General features: G+C 45.2%; 1 protein-coding gene across 1 annotated transcript; it reads left to right on the forward strand.

Annotated features, from left to right (window-relative positions):
- The first annotated feature begins 871 nt into the window (after positions 1-871).
- Positions 872-9,587, forward strand: prdm8 (PR domain containing 8). The gene is made up of 4 exons (XM_043678798.1): positions 872-920; positions 2,427-2,651; positions 3,491-3,722; positions 8,145-9,587. Exons 1-4 carry the CDS (start codon positions 909-911, stop codon positions 9,311-9,313), a joined length of 1,638 nt encoding a protein of 545 aa, XP_043534733.1. The 5' UTR covers positions 872-908; the 3' UTR covers positions 9,314-9,587.
- The last annotated feature ends 3,012 nt before the right edge of the window (positions 9,588-12,599 follow it).

Raw genomic sequence — 12,599 nt, forward strand, 5'->3', positions numbered from 1 at the left:
CAAGCGGAAGAGCCCTGGGATGGCTTGTCACTCTTCACTGAGCAAATGATCTTCCAGAGGAAAATCTCCTTTGCAGCGGGATAAACTACCATTGCCACCCAAACGCTCGGCAGCGTCACTCTCAGTTCCGGGATCAATAGGAATCGCTGCTCTCACACAGAAGCTGAGACCTGCCGGCGAAAGTGAAAGGGATCGATTCCGAGGAATCAGCGGCTCACATTGGTAAATGAAAGCCGGATTTGCGCCTGTGTCGAGATGCGGACTGTCTGTACACATTTTAATAGATTGCGCATTGTCATTTCGCGGTGCTGAATACCAGGATATGGACTAGATTCTGATAGCGTCCCAAATCATTTCAATGACGACCGTAATGTGTGTTCATGGAAAGCCACATGCTACTGTCCCTAACCCTCGTTTACTTAATCTTGTGCAAGAATCTGAGGTGACAAAACAAAATTCTCTGGCAGTGTTTAAGCATCCAGCTACCGGTTAAAACCTTGCACGGTGCTCTAAAATAATTTATAACCGCAACTGTTACATTTGTGCAACGGCTTTAAGCAATCCGGGCGGTGGCTAATTTTGTTTGTTATAACGCACGAAATGGTACGTTTAAATATGATGTTAGCAGTGGTGGTCGAAGATAAAGGCCGGAGCTAACTGGCAGACAGATGGGCGGACAATGGGAAGATCAGTGAGTGAGCTGATATGCTTCAAATGAACAGTCCCTTGACTTTCCTCTCATGCACAATGGAAAGGGAGGGGGTGGTGGGGGAGGGGGGAGGGGGGGAAGATGTATTCACCCAAATTGCATCTACTTATTGAGCATTTAGACCAGTCGGTTTGACAATTTCCATCAGATCACCACAGGCAGTTAGAACAGTGCACGTACTTTACGCGTCTGAAGCTTCATGCATTACAGCGTAAGCAGCAAGTTTTACTCGCCCTGGTCGTCTTTGCCAAGAGTGGCTGGTCAGTTGAGGGGGTGGGGGTGTGGGTATATATTTAGATTGCTTCTAACAGTCTGAAGCATTCCCTTTCCGCGCGCTGAAGATAATTATGTTGATCTTGGCGTCTTCGTGTCAAATTGATTTTGCACGGGTGTCACTTTGGTATTGTGAGGTCGAAGACAGATTTGAATGAGCTGGAAGGGAAGGAGGGGGATGAATGAACAGTAAAATACGGTACCGTGCTTCCAAGTGTCAGTCCACTCAGTAAGAGTCTGAGAAGTTACTTTACATTGAGTGCCAGACAGCAAAGGCGGGAAGATAGTTCAAAAGAGACACTCCAATAGACTTCTAACTGAACATAAAGCCAAGATAATCTACAAAAATGTCAAAGCTCATCTGAATTGTCCAAATGGTCTTTCCGTGGTTGTATTAATGTAAAGTGTATAAACTTACTTTTCCATTGAATGGAGGACTTATTCATTATTCAAGTGGTTAGTTTCCGCATCAATTAACTTGGGGCTGAACTCTGGACTTAGCTCCTGATTAAATATTTGCAAAGTGCTTCGGTGAATAAGGGGTGGGTCAGAATTGCCATACATTTTCGACATCGCTTCGCCGCCGTGTCAAGGAAGGTTAGACCAAATCATCGAGACTGCAGTCTCACTAACAGAGATGAGAAAGGACCGATACACCAGCGCTCAGGGTGAGCCGCTGGTATTATTAGCCCCCGGGAGGTCAAAATGGCCTGTCCATGCAATCGATGTCAGGAACAATCTTTGTGCAGGTTCTCAAGATGTTTCCTCTTCAAACAGTTGCGTGATAAATGTATTTTATTTCCCTCATTAATAGCCAAAAATGTCATTAAAGTGGGGAATCTCATATTGATAGCCTAGTTCATCTTTAAAAACGAGGTGGATTACACATTTGTATTACGTACAATGTGAATGTGCATATGTTCACTTACCCATGCCTTATGAGAAGGTTGCATTAAAATTTGTAAGGTATTTATGCTTATATCTCTGTGAATCCCAGAACGTTCTGAACGCAAGTTTAATTCCCAACACTGCTTTCCCAAATGGTCTGAGATTATGTTGACTGCAGGTTATGAATTGAAATATTCTATGAGAGGACGTGACTTTGCAACATGCGTTATTTTACTTTTCAATAGATTTGTTGAAGCTCAGATCTCAAACTGTTGTTGGCGGAAACCTGCGTTTGGATCAATGGTATAATCAGTATTAACTTCAGTGATTTTTCAAAGAATCATCAGTTACACCGTATTAAAACAAAGTAGCTGGCGCAATGTTTCGGTATTCGTGTGATAAGTTTGTTAAGTTCAGAACGAAGTGGAGCTTTCTCTACTCATGCATTGTATCGGCCGCCTCGCATCCATACAGAATATCCATGGGACGATCAAACTGCTGCTTTAACTCACTGGCGATATGGAGTAACTGTTCTGTCCCGTCTTGTCTATCGCAGGTGTGCATTATGGAACTGACCCCCTTCTCAAAGGGACTATGGGCAGGTGACAACAAATTTCTACACCATCTCTTCACTGACATATTAACCAGTGTGCACATTACCCGGGAGATTCCCGAGGACGCGATCTTTGGCCCGTGTCTCCTCCAGAACACCTTTTATGACACTGTAGCTTTCATTGCGTTGAAGTCTTCAGATCGGAGAAGCGCCCCGTACGTGTTCAGGGTAAGAAATCTTCTCACCCAGGAAGAGACGCCGCTCTTAGAAAGTAGTGTTTAGAAACACGTCGGGGAGTACATGTCACAGAGTCATACCGCACGGAAACAGAGCCGTCGGTCCAGCCAGTTCACAATCCCAAACTAAATTAGTCCCACCCGCCTGCTCCAGGCCCACATCCCTCCAAACCTTTCCTATGCATCTACTCATCCAAATGTCTTTTAAACGCTGTTACTGTGCCCACATCCACTACTTCCTCGGGAAGTTACTTCCACATTGTGTAAAATAAAAATGCCCCTCATGTCTTTCTAAAATCTCTCTCACCTTAAAAATGTGCCCCCGAGTCTTGAAATCTCCCATCTAGGGAAATGACAACTACCATTAACCCTATCTGTACCCCTCATTATTTTATGACCTTCTGGAAGGTATCCCCTCAGCATGCTCCAGTGAAAATATTCCCAGCCTTCTGTTATAACTCAGACTTTCCATAGCCGGCACATCATGGCACGTAGGGAATTATCACACCAAATCCAACCACCTCCCGCCCTCTCCCTACCCCCCCCCATAAATTCGCAGCTTCTATACGGATAAGTTGAGGAGGATTTTTGTTAGAGAAAGATAAAATCTGCAGAACGTTTACCGTTTGTGAGGACCATAATGAACAATACTCATTCGAAAGTAAAATTGTGAAATCGCAGACAGGGGTGCGAGAAATGGCATTTGGCACTGAGTTCACTATTTTACAAAAAAACTGGCAAATGGTTTTTTTTAAATAAAGGTCTCCATATGCCATATGAGCAAGTTAGTGTACTGTCGTCCTCCCTTCAAAATTGCCGTTTGTCTCATAGGTAGATGCAACAGCAATTAGCAGTACCACGGATGGAGTGTCCTGGTTGAAACTCGTCCAAGCGGCTAACAACACGAAGGAACAGAACCTGGAAGCCTATCTGAAAAGTGGTCAGCTGTATTACCGCTCCACTAGAAGGATCAACAAAGACGAGGAGCTGTTTGTCTGGTATGACAGCGAGCTATCCACACTCCTCGGATTCACTGATATCAAAACACGAGCTGACTCCAACAGTGAGTAACCACAGGTCCGGGGCAGCAAGAACGTGACTCGCAAAATTAAAACAAAACCAAACGCGTTCGCACGATTCACCCGGTGACTCAAGGGGCACTTGCAATTTGCTTCCAAATTCGCCCAGAAAGAGTCTAAGCCTGTCTGATGCGTTAGTAAAACAAGGAAGCGAGGCTGCTGGGAATCTGAAATAAAAATGGAAATTGCTGGAGAAACTCAGTATCTGTGGAGAGAGAGAGAGAGAGGGGGGAGAATTAACGTTTCGGATCGTTCTGTCTCCAATAGATGCTGTCAGACCTACTGAGTTTCTTCAGCAATTTTCTGACGTAAAAAATACACGCGATTATTGCTTAAAGTGGGCAAGATAACTATAAATAAAATCAGTGATCAGTTATAGGCCGATAAACGGTTTATATTTCTTTGAGGATGAGATGTATTTCTTTGTAAAATCAAATTGAATCAAATTTGCAAACGCACACTCCTTTAAAAGGGTCGCTTTCAAAGAGATATATTGGGGTTGACAGGGTGAGGAAGGATCTGTGGCTCGGTGAATCATACCCCAGCTTCCACATTGAAAGTCTTCGCGACTCTGAAACGAAGTTTTTTTTTGTCCCTACTCCTCAGCAAGAAGCTGTTGTCGTTAAAAAAAAAACTGTATTGTGCAAATTGCGGTTGGATGGGTTGAATAATCTCCGTCTGTGTTAATTCTGTGAGCTCAGCGTGTTGGAAGGAGCACCCTGAGAAAGAGGATGTAGGTGACTTAACCCCGCAAACAAACTGCTGGCAGACTGCAGCAGTTCAAGAAGGCAACTCGCCCCTTCCTTCTCAATAAATGCTGACCCAGCCAGGCACGCCCAATTCCCAGGAATGAATGAAAATAAATTACAAATGGCAGCCTCAGATAAGATCAGAGTGGACAGGGAACGTGGGTGCAGCAAATAAATCGCCGAAGTTGGCATTAATGGGACAATGGAAAGCCCCGGGGAACGAGAATCTATTGGGTTGAAGGGCCGAGTTCGGACACTTCGGGTAACTCTGCTGCGCACCATAACCTTGTCAGGATCTCACTGGCTTAACAGCCTCAACAGATGGCAATCTCCAATACTGTCACCCTGGGGGACACGATAAACAAATGTTTCCACCAGTTTTCAGTTTTATTTGACCAGACTGCCGGAATCCAATCCCTGCGAGGAAATGTCTTTCAAAGTATATGAAACATGTAACTTTCACCATGTAAAATATGGACGGGGTTTCAAAGAGCTGCAGAGACAGTTCCCTCGTTCGTATCGATATTGGTTTCAGCCAGTAGCGTTTGTTCCACTCTTCTCTTGCAAAATAGCGTTAGGAGGTAACATTGCGGCTCAGAAAGACAATCAGAAATTGTGAAAATCCTCAACCACAATAAGAGTCCTAATTTAAATATCACTTCTCTATAGCATATACATTCTACATTGGAAAGGGAAAAGCGAGCAGATCTATGCAAAGTGACACTGTTATTCATGGTTTATTTGGCGGGATCCGTAACAATACTGTCACTGCGTGTTTGTCACAGTTTCTGCATTCATTGTACAAGCTGTTTAGTTTAGGGTTAAACATCTGGGGTTAGATTTTTTAGACTATATAGTTATTAACGTCGAGTTTTTGTTTTTATTAGACACACCAGGTAAGGCAATCAGGTTGTAGTATCAGATAAGCTTCTAACATAACATGATCAGCATTTTCCCAGTGGAATGGGAAAGGGCACCGGTCGGAGAGGATTGGCAAATGCAGCGAGAGACACGGGGAAAGCGACTGTGCAGAATGTGAAATGTACTGAATCACAGAATTTTAACACAGGGCCCAGGGAGCTGTCCACCCTCGTGCAGTCCTCTTGCGCGTGCGTTAGAATAGATACAATCTGCGCTTTCAAATAAGAATTGAAACAATTCAGGAAGAGACAGGGATACGGAAATAGACAGAGATTTGGAAAGATGGATGCGGAAGTAGATGGGGATATGAAACTAGACAGGGATTTGGAAATGGACGGGGATTTGAAAATAGGCAGGAATACAGAAGTAGACAGGGAAATGGAAATAAACAGGGATATGGAAATAGGCAGGAATTTGAAAATGGGCGAGAAATATGGAAATAGCCAGGGATATGGAAACAGACAGGGATATGGAAATAGAGAGGGATACGAAAATAGACAGGGATGTGGAAATAGACGGGTATATGGAAATAGACATGGATACGGAAATAGACAGGGATATGGAAATAGACAGGGATACGGAAATAGACGGGTACATGGAAATAGACAAGAATACGGAAATAGACGGAGATACGGAAGGGTGGGGGAGGGCGCAATCTGAGTTACTCTGGTAGATGTCACTATCCGACAGGCCGAACGGCCTCCTTCTGTGCATAACCATCCGCAGGTCGATGCTTTGCGATCGCTTCTGTTTTGTCACTCCTGCCGGCGGTATCGCAGTTCACGATTGCAGGATGATTGCCTTATACCCCAAGGTCTTCCCAGATTCCGTTTTAGCAAGTCATGCGTTCAGGACCCCCCACACTCCAGGAGACGAGAGCAGGCCATGTCGTCTGAAACTCGGCGGACTGCTGAGGGATTGCTGCACTGCCGAAAGGTCCACTTTTTGGATGACATCATAAGTTCGGGCTGCTCGTTAAGCAAAATGAAATATGCTGCGCCTCCTCCAAATGATCCATTTTCGAACGGATTTGTGATGCAGCTCGGATGACCCCGTTCGTTCAATGCTTGAGCCAGACTATCTCATGAAATGTTCACAGCATATGTTTTGTTTAAGAAGAACATTGTCCCTCGGGCCAGCTCTCATTTAGAATTACAACAACAAAACACCGTTCATTATAATGTGCAGTTTCTATATTGACCAAAGTATTTCTTTTTTTAAAATGGCGTAAGAGATTAAAGCGCCATGCCTCGGATTCTTTAAAACAAATCCTGAAACAGAGCAGACCAATTTATTCCAGGTGCCCAGAGCAAATTTATTCATTAGCAAAAATAATTCATTAAAACGATTGAAAAATATATATTTTCAAACATCTGATTGCAGATCGGCTGTTGCACTCCTACATTACAACAATGACAATGCTTCAATGAGCAGTAAATTGCTTTGAAGTCATGGCAAGCACTATATCATTGAAAGCCTGGAGTTATGCTGTGCACTTGACAGTCCCTACCTCAGGATTGGAATTTGCGGGGTCCCTCTGCCCCAGAACGGTGTTTTCCTTTAACTCGCTGGATCGGCTAGTATTTATTGCCCGTCCCCAGTTTGCCCCTTGAAGGGGTGGTGGTGAGCTGCCTTCTTTAACTGCTGCAGTCCATGTGCCCAGAGACTTTGTTGAGAGGCATGCTAGTCAATTTCAGAAGATAGTTAAGGGTCATCCACATTGCTGTGGGTCTGGACCACATGTAGGTCAGATCTCTTATTCCCTTAGGGAGAAGGTCAGTGAACCATGAGTTTTTTTTTAAACAACAATGGCCAACTTTTAATTCGAGATTTTCAACGCGTTCAAATTTCACCATATCCCCGGAATATGGTGAAATTTGAACTCAGGTCTCCCAGAATAGTCCAGTGATAATACCAATTTGTAGATGCACCACAGATAGCATTGCAGCTTGGTATGGCAACTCGTCTACTCAAGATCGCAATAAATTACAGAGTTGTGAACTGCAGCCTTCCATTCCACGGACTCCACCTATACTTCCTTTTACCTGGGGAAAGCAGTCATCATAACTAATTACCCCCCAGCCCCGGTTATAGTCTCACCCTCTTCTATCGGGCAGGAGGTACAAACGTTTGAAAAGACGTACCAATAGATTCAAGAATAGCTTCTTCACTGCTGTTATCAGCCTTATGAACAGACTCTTGCCTCGGGTGACTGTGTGGAGTTTTACACATTCTCCCCGTGTCTACGCGGGTTTCCTTGGGCGCTCCGTTTCCTCCCCCAGTCCGAGGTTAGGTGGACTGGCCATGCTAAATTGCCCGTAGTGGCCAGGGATGTGTAGGTTGGGTGGATTAGCCATGAGAGGTGCAGGGTTGCAGCGAGCGGGTGGGGGCAGGGGGACGGGTTGTCGGTGTGGCCGTTTTGGGCCGAATGGCCTGTTTCCACACTGAAGGGATTCTATTCATTATATTAGAGTTGATCTTCCTCTGCACTTTCCCTGTAGCTGTAACATTATATTCTGCATTCTGTTCTAACCCGGACGGCCTCGTGATTAGTCTGGATAGCACAATCTGTTTTACTGTAACGCAGCATAAATGACAATAATAAATCAAATCACAATTCCTTGTCCAAACAGGTTGATTTTCTTTGATAAATACAAAGCTTTATTTGTCTTTGCTTTCTGACTTTGGTGGATCGCGTGTCGGGGTAGGTTGCTCACTGTGTTTTCTTGCTTTTAGCCTTTAGGTGCGTGGACTGCGATCAGGAACTGAAATATGAGAATCCATACTTGGCTCATGTCCGTTTCCTGTGTGGCAAAAGGAAAGAGGGTCTGGCCTGGAGGGACTTGCAGGCGCTGGGGGCTGCCCAGAGCTCTCTGCTGAAAGAGCCAGAGCGGGTCATCGAGGATAGAGTCACCAACTTCCACAGGATCGCCCACGATCTGGAGCACTCGAAGCGCAAACCTGGCGCCCAGGACGAGAGCAGGCCCTCGGCCGCCAGCAAGCGGAAACAAGACGGAGGGGAGGAGAATAAAGTCCGCAAAACCGTTCTGTTGGAAAAGACAAACCATTTAGCCAGTGAGCAGGGAGAGCAGCTTTCAAAAGAAGGCGCCAGTGTCCGCCCGGCCCTGGCGGTCTCCGTTTGGAGACTTCACTCAGACAAGTTCATGTTGAAGAAGGACTCGGCGGGGCATAACACCAGTGCTTTCACCGAGGTGCGGAGGCTCAGAGACAAGGTTAGGGCTGACAAAGCGGAGGGGAATGATAAAGAGAGCGACTCTGATCTGACCAGGAAGGTCGGTCTAAGAACGGACGTGGTTCTCAGTTCCACAGGGAGCGCCTTCTCTTCAGTGTTACCTTCAAGTGCCCGCGAAGAACAGAAGAGTGCGTTTTGCCAACCCCACAGGAGGACAGCCTTGGGTCCTTCAATGCTGGTAGCACACACCCTTCACTCTCCCAGCGAGTGCTCTCGGGATTTCCCTGATTCGATCCCTTCCAACAGTCTCCCTGGCCACACCAGTCTGTTGGGATCCAAGCTCCTCAGTGCTGAGCTTGGTGGCTCCCACATACTGCACACCAGCGTCAGTACACACAGCCCATTTCTATACAGCACCGAGCTGTGGCCAAAGCCAGTGGGAGTTCAACTACAGTCCACCTCCTCTCTGACCCTGCTGCCGCCGTCCTACACCTCCTTCGCAGTGTCCGCTCAGAACTGGTGCGCCAAGTGCAACGCCTCCTTCCGGATGACCTCCGACCTGGTGTTTCATATGAGGTCCCACCACAAAAAGGAATACGCCACCGACTACCTGAGCCAGAGGCGCAGGGAAGACAAACTGACGTGTCCCATTTGTAATGAGTTCTTCAGGGAGCGCCATCACCTCTCGAGGCACATGACATCGCACAACTGAGGTCCGCACTCGGAACTGAAGAGAGCGAGGTTTATCGTCCCTGTGCTCAAGAGTTTCTTTACAAGCTGGGGGCATGGCCCTGTTCAAGAGCAGATCAGAGGGCCTGACTGTTTCAGACCTGGCGAGCGAGCAGTCTAAATTTCAAAAATAATCTTGCAAAACACTGGATTTATTTAGAGCGGGCAACTGAATCTGGAATACAAAGAACTTCTAATGTAATCCTAGTTGCATTTTCAAAATAATATCTAGAAATAACTGCATTTATTACAAAAGTCCCCCGGAACAGCCATTTTGAACACGGTTATGTACAGTCATAATTTCTGTTTTAAGTACTATGAACTTCATGTAAAGACAATAGACGCTGCAACTGGTAAAGCGACCTTCAATTTCCATTTCTTGTCGTTTGGTTGATTCCTTTTGAGAATATACTGTATGTATCTGCAGTCCAGTTGTTACAACTATGTGTCATTCATTCTTGTAGTCTGGTTGCCCTCTTGAATTACACAGTCTGATATCGTCCCAACAGTAAGGAGACTGACTGTACGTCATCAATTTGCACAACAGCCCTCGAAATTATTAAGTGTGTGGCTGATCATGTGTTCGAACAGAGCCTGGTAATTGCTTTGAAATTGACGTATAAACACATAACTAATCACTCTTGAAAGTCGGTCTATTTCCTGCAGCCCATGTCTTGGTCCTGACACGGTTGAAGAAAGATTTGGAGGGGGGGGGGGGGGGGGGGTGCTTGAGCCAATGTTGTTTCAGGTACTAGCGAAGAGGAAGTTATGGTGCTGAGGATGGGTTAACCGAAGCTAAAGGACATACAATAATGAACGATGGATGAACCCAAATAATAGAAGCCCGCATATTCGTTAAATGCAAAACTTTTTCTGTCAGTTACTCAGATCAAGTCAAAGGCGGGAGGGAACAGAGTGAGTGATCGTTGAGGAAGTGTCACTTCAACTTAAGTTACTTGTTGTTCAGGATTATTTTACAGGTGTTTGTATGTCAGGCGAATCAGTGACACTGGCTGACAGTGTCCTTTCACATTAGCTGCTTCTTTTTTTACATTCCGTGGGGCTGAACTGGGAGGAACCCCCTATAAGGTGAACAGGTCTCTTAGTAAGTAGTGTGTAAATGGTGTCAGTTTTGTCAATGTTAAAAAAAATCACCCAACACCAGGTTATAGTCCAACAGGTTTATTTGAAAGCATTAGTTTTCGGAGTGCTGCTCCTTTATCAGACGATTGTGGAGAATAAGACTGTAAGACACAGAATTTATAGCAAAAGTTTACAGTGTAATGTAACTGAAATTATATATTGAAAAAGACCCAGACTGTTTGTTGGGTCTGTTGTCTTTTTAGAATGACCACGTAGGTTTCACTTCTTTCATAAGTAAATCGCAAAACTTTTTTTTTAAAGTTACATTCTCAAGTGCACTTTAAATCAGTTCTGTCAATGGCTTGGAACCAGTTACAGTATCAATTTGGCAACAGATAGTTAAGGACGTTTTATCCTAGAAATGACGACATTTCTTCAGGGTTTAGACCTTCCTTTTATTGAAACTGAAAGACTGACTGTGATCACTGCTCACATCACATCCCGAGTTTTGGAAAGCAATTTGAATGAAAACTCGAGTGATATTTGTTGAGAGATTTATCAAGTCCCAGTTGCCAGGATATCCTTTCTGCTCCTCTCCGTTTCCCACCGAGAAGGACAAAAGTATCAGATACATGGGAAGGCCAACAGTGCAAGCTCCACTCCAAGCCACTGACCTCACAGGTCCCCAAACTGCTGTGGCAGGGAAGGAGACTATCCTACATTGGAGTATTTGTCTTAGTGCCAATACCCTGCCATTCTCCCGGCGCCCTGCGTATTGCTTCCACCTAAATAGTCTGTGGCTGGGTTAACACATTGGAAACCGTCCCCTGACAGCGCTGATGCCACACCCCAAGGACTACAGCTGTTCAGGAAGGCAGCTCACCACCACCTTCTCCAGCTGAGGGATGGGCAATAAATATTGGTGCAGCCTGCCACAGCTAAATACCCCGAAGAGACAAATCCACCTGTCTGGAGAAAAATGCATTGTTTCTTCCACCCAATCACAAGTTACATCTCATGGATGAACGCAGTAATGGCTAGATTCATTAAATGCCATTATTTAAACGACTTTCGCATTCCGAAGCAGCCCTGAAGCCAGTTTACTACCTTTTGAACTAACCCGAGGCTTGTGACTTCAGGTTAGACTACCACCTGTCCCTCTAATGAGAGAGCAGGCTACCGTCTTGTAGGACATTCACCTGTTCCTCGGATGCTGCCTGACCGACTGTGCTTTTCCAGCACCACACTTTTCGACTTTGATCTCAGCATCTGCAGTCCTCACTCCCGTCTTGTAGGACGACGGCGATTTTGCCGTTTAAAGTGTAGTCCAAGTAAACTAAAACTTAATCTGAGGCAAATCAGCTTGGTGAGGAAGGAGAAATATGAAGGCAGTGAGGCGAAGCAAGCTCGTGGCTAAACTAGTTTCCTCAAGCAAGGCAATTTGTATTTAGGTTTGAGGCTCAGGATATGGGGTCGGCCATTTAGGACTGACTTGAGGAAAAATGTCTTCATCCAGAGAGTGTGGAATGCCACAGATCAAAGTTGAGGCCAACAGTATTGAATGTTTTCAAAAAGGAGCTATTAGGTTCACAGGGTATGAGGAGAATGTGGGACTGCGTTGGATGATCAGCCATCATCATATTGAATGGCAGAGTAGGCTCAAAGGGCCGAATGGCCTATTCTGCTCCTGTTTTCTATGTAGAACCAAGTGGTGGGCACGAATGGCGATTTTAGAATGTTAGTGCAGTTTCCTGCGATCCCTTCGAGCTCTCTCTGGCATTGTGAGCGTGTTCAGAAGGTATCCACAGTTCAAATGAAGTAGGTAAAAACAATGACTGCAGATGCTGGAAACCAGATTCTGGATTAGTGGTGCTGGAAGAGCACAGCAGTTCAGGCAGCATCCGAGGAGCAGTAAAATCGACGTTTCGGGCAAAAGCCTTTCATCAGGAAAATGAAGACCGACATCCATTCTATTTTTATTAGGGTTTACCCAGATAAAAGAAATTTTAAAAGTATATTATAGCACATTTCAGGCAAGGCAACGTACACAAGGGCATTATGAAATATGACACCAAGTCACATTAGGAGAAATTGTATTGGATTTTTAAGTTCGCTCTAGCTTGAGGGAACAGCGGTTGCTGACGGAATAGCGGGAAGATACAAAAGGACAATCCCTCAACACACAC

Source organism: Chiloscyllium plagiosum, chromosome 38 (genome assembly GCF_004010195.1).
Source record: "Chiloscyllium plagiosum isolate BGI_BamShark_2017 chromosome 38, ASM401019v2, whole genome shotgun sequence".
Taxonomy (NCBI): Eukaryota; Metazoa; Chordata; class Chondrichthyes; order Orectolobiformes; family Hemiscylliidae; genus Chiloscyllium; species Chiloscyllium plagiosum.

Excerpts from the sequence above, each read along its gene's own strand:
- prdm8 (XM_043678798.1), top strand. Across the intron at positions 2,652-3,490 it reads GCGCCCCGTACGTGTTCAGG|GTAGATGCAACAGCAATTAG; the intron begins GTAAGAAATCTT and ends TTTGTCTCATAG. Across the intron at positions 3,723-8,144 it reads AACACGAGCTGACTCCAACA|CCTTTAGGTGCGTGGACTGC; the intron begins GTGAGTAACCAC and ends TCTTGCTTTTAG.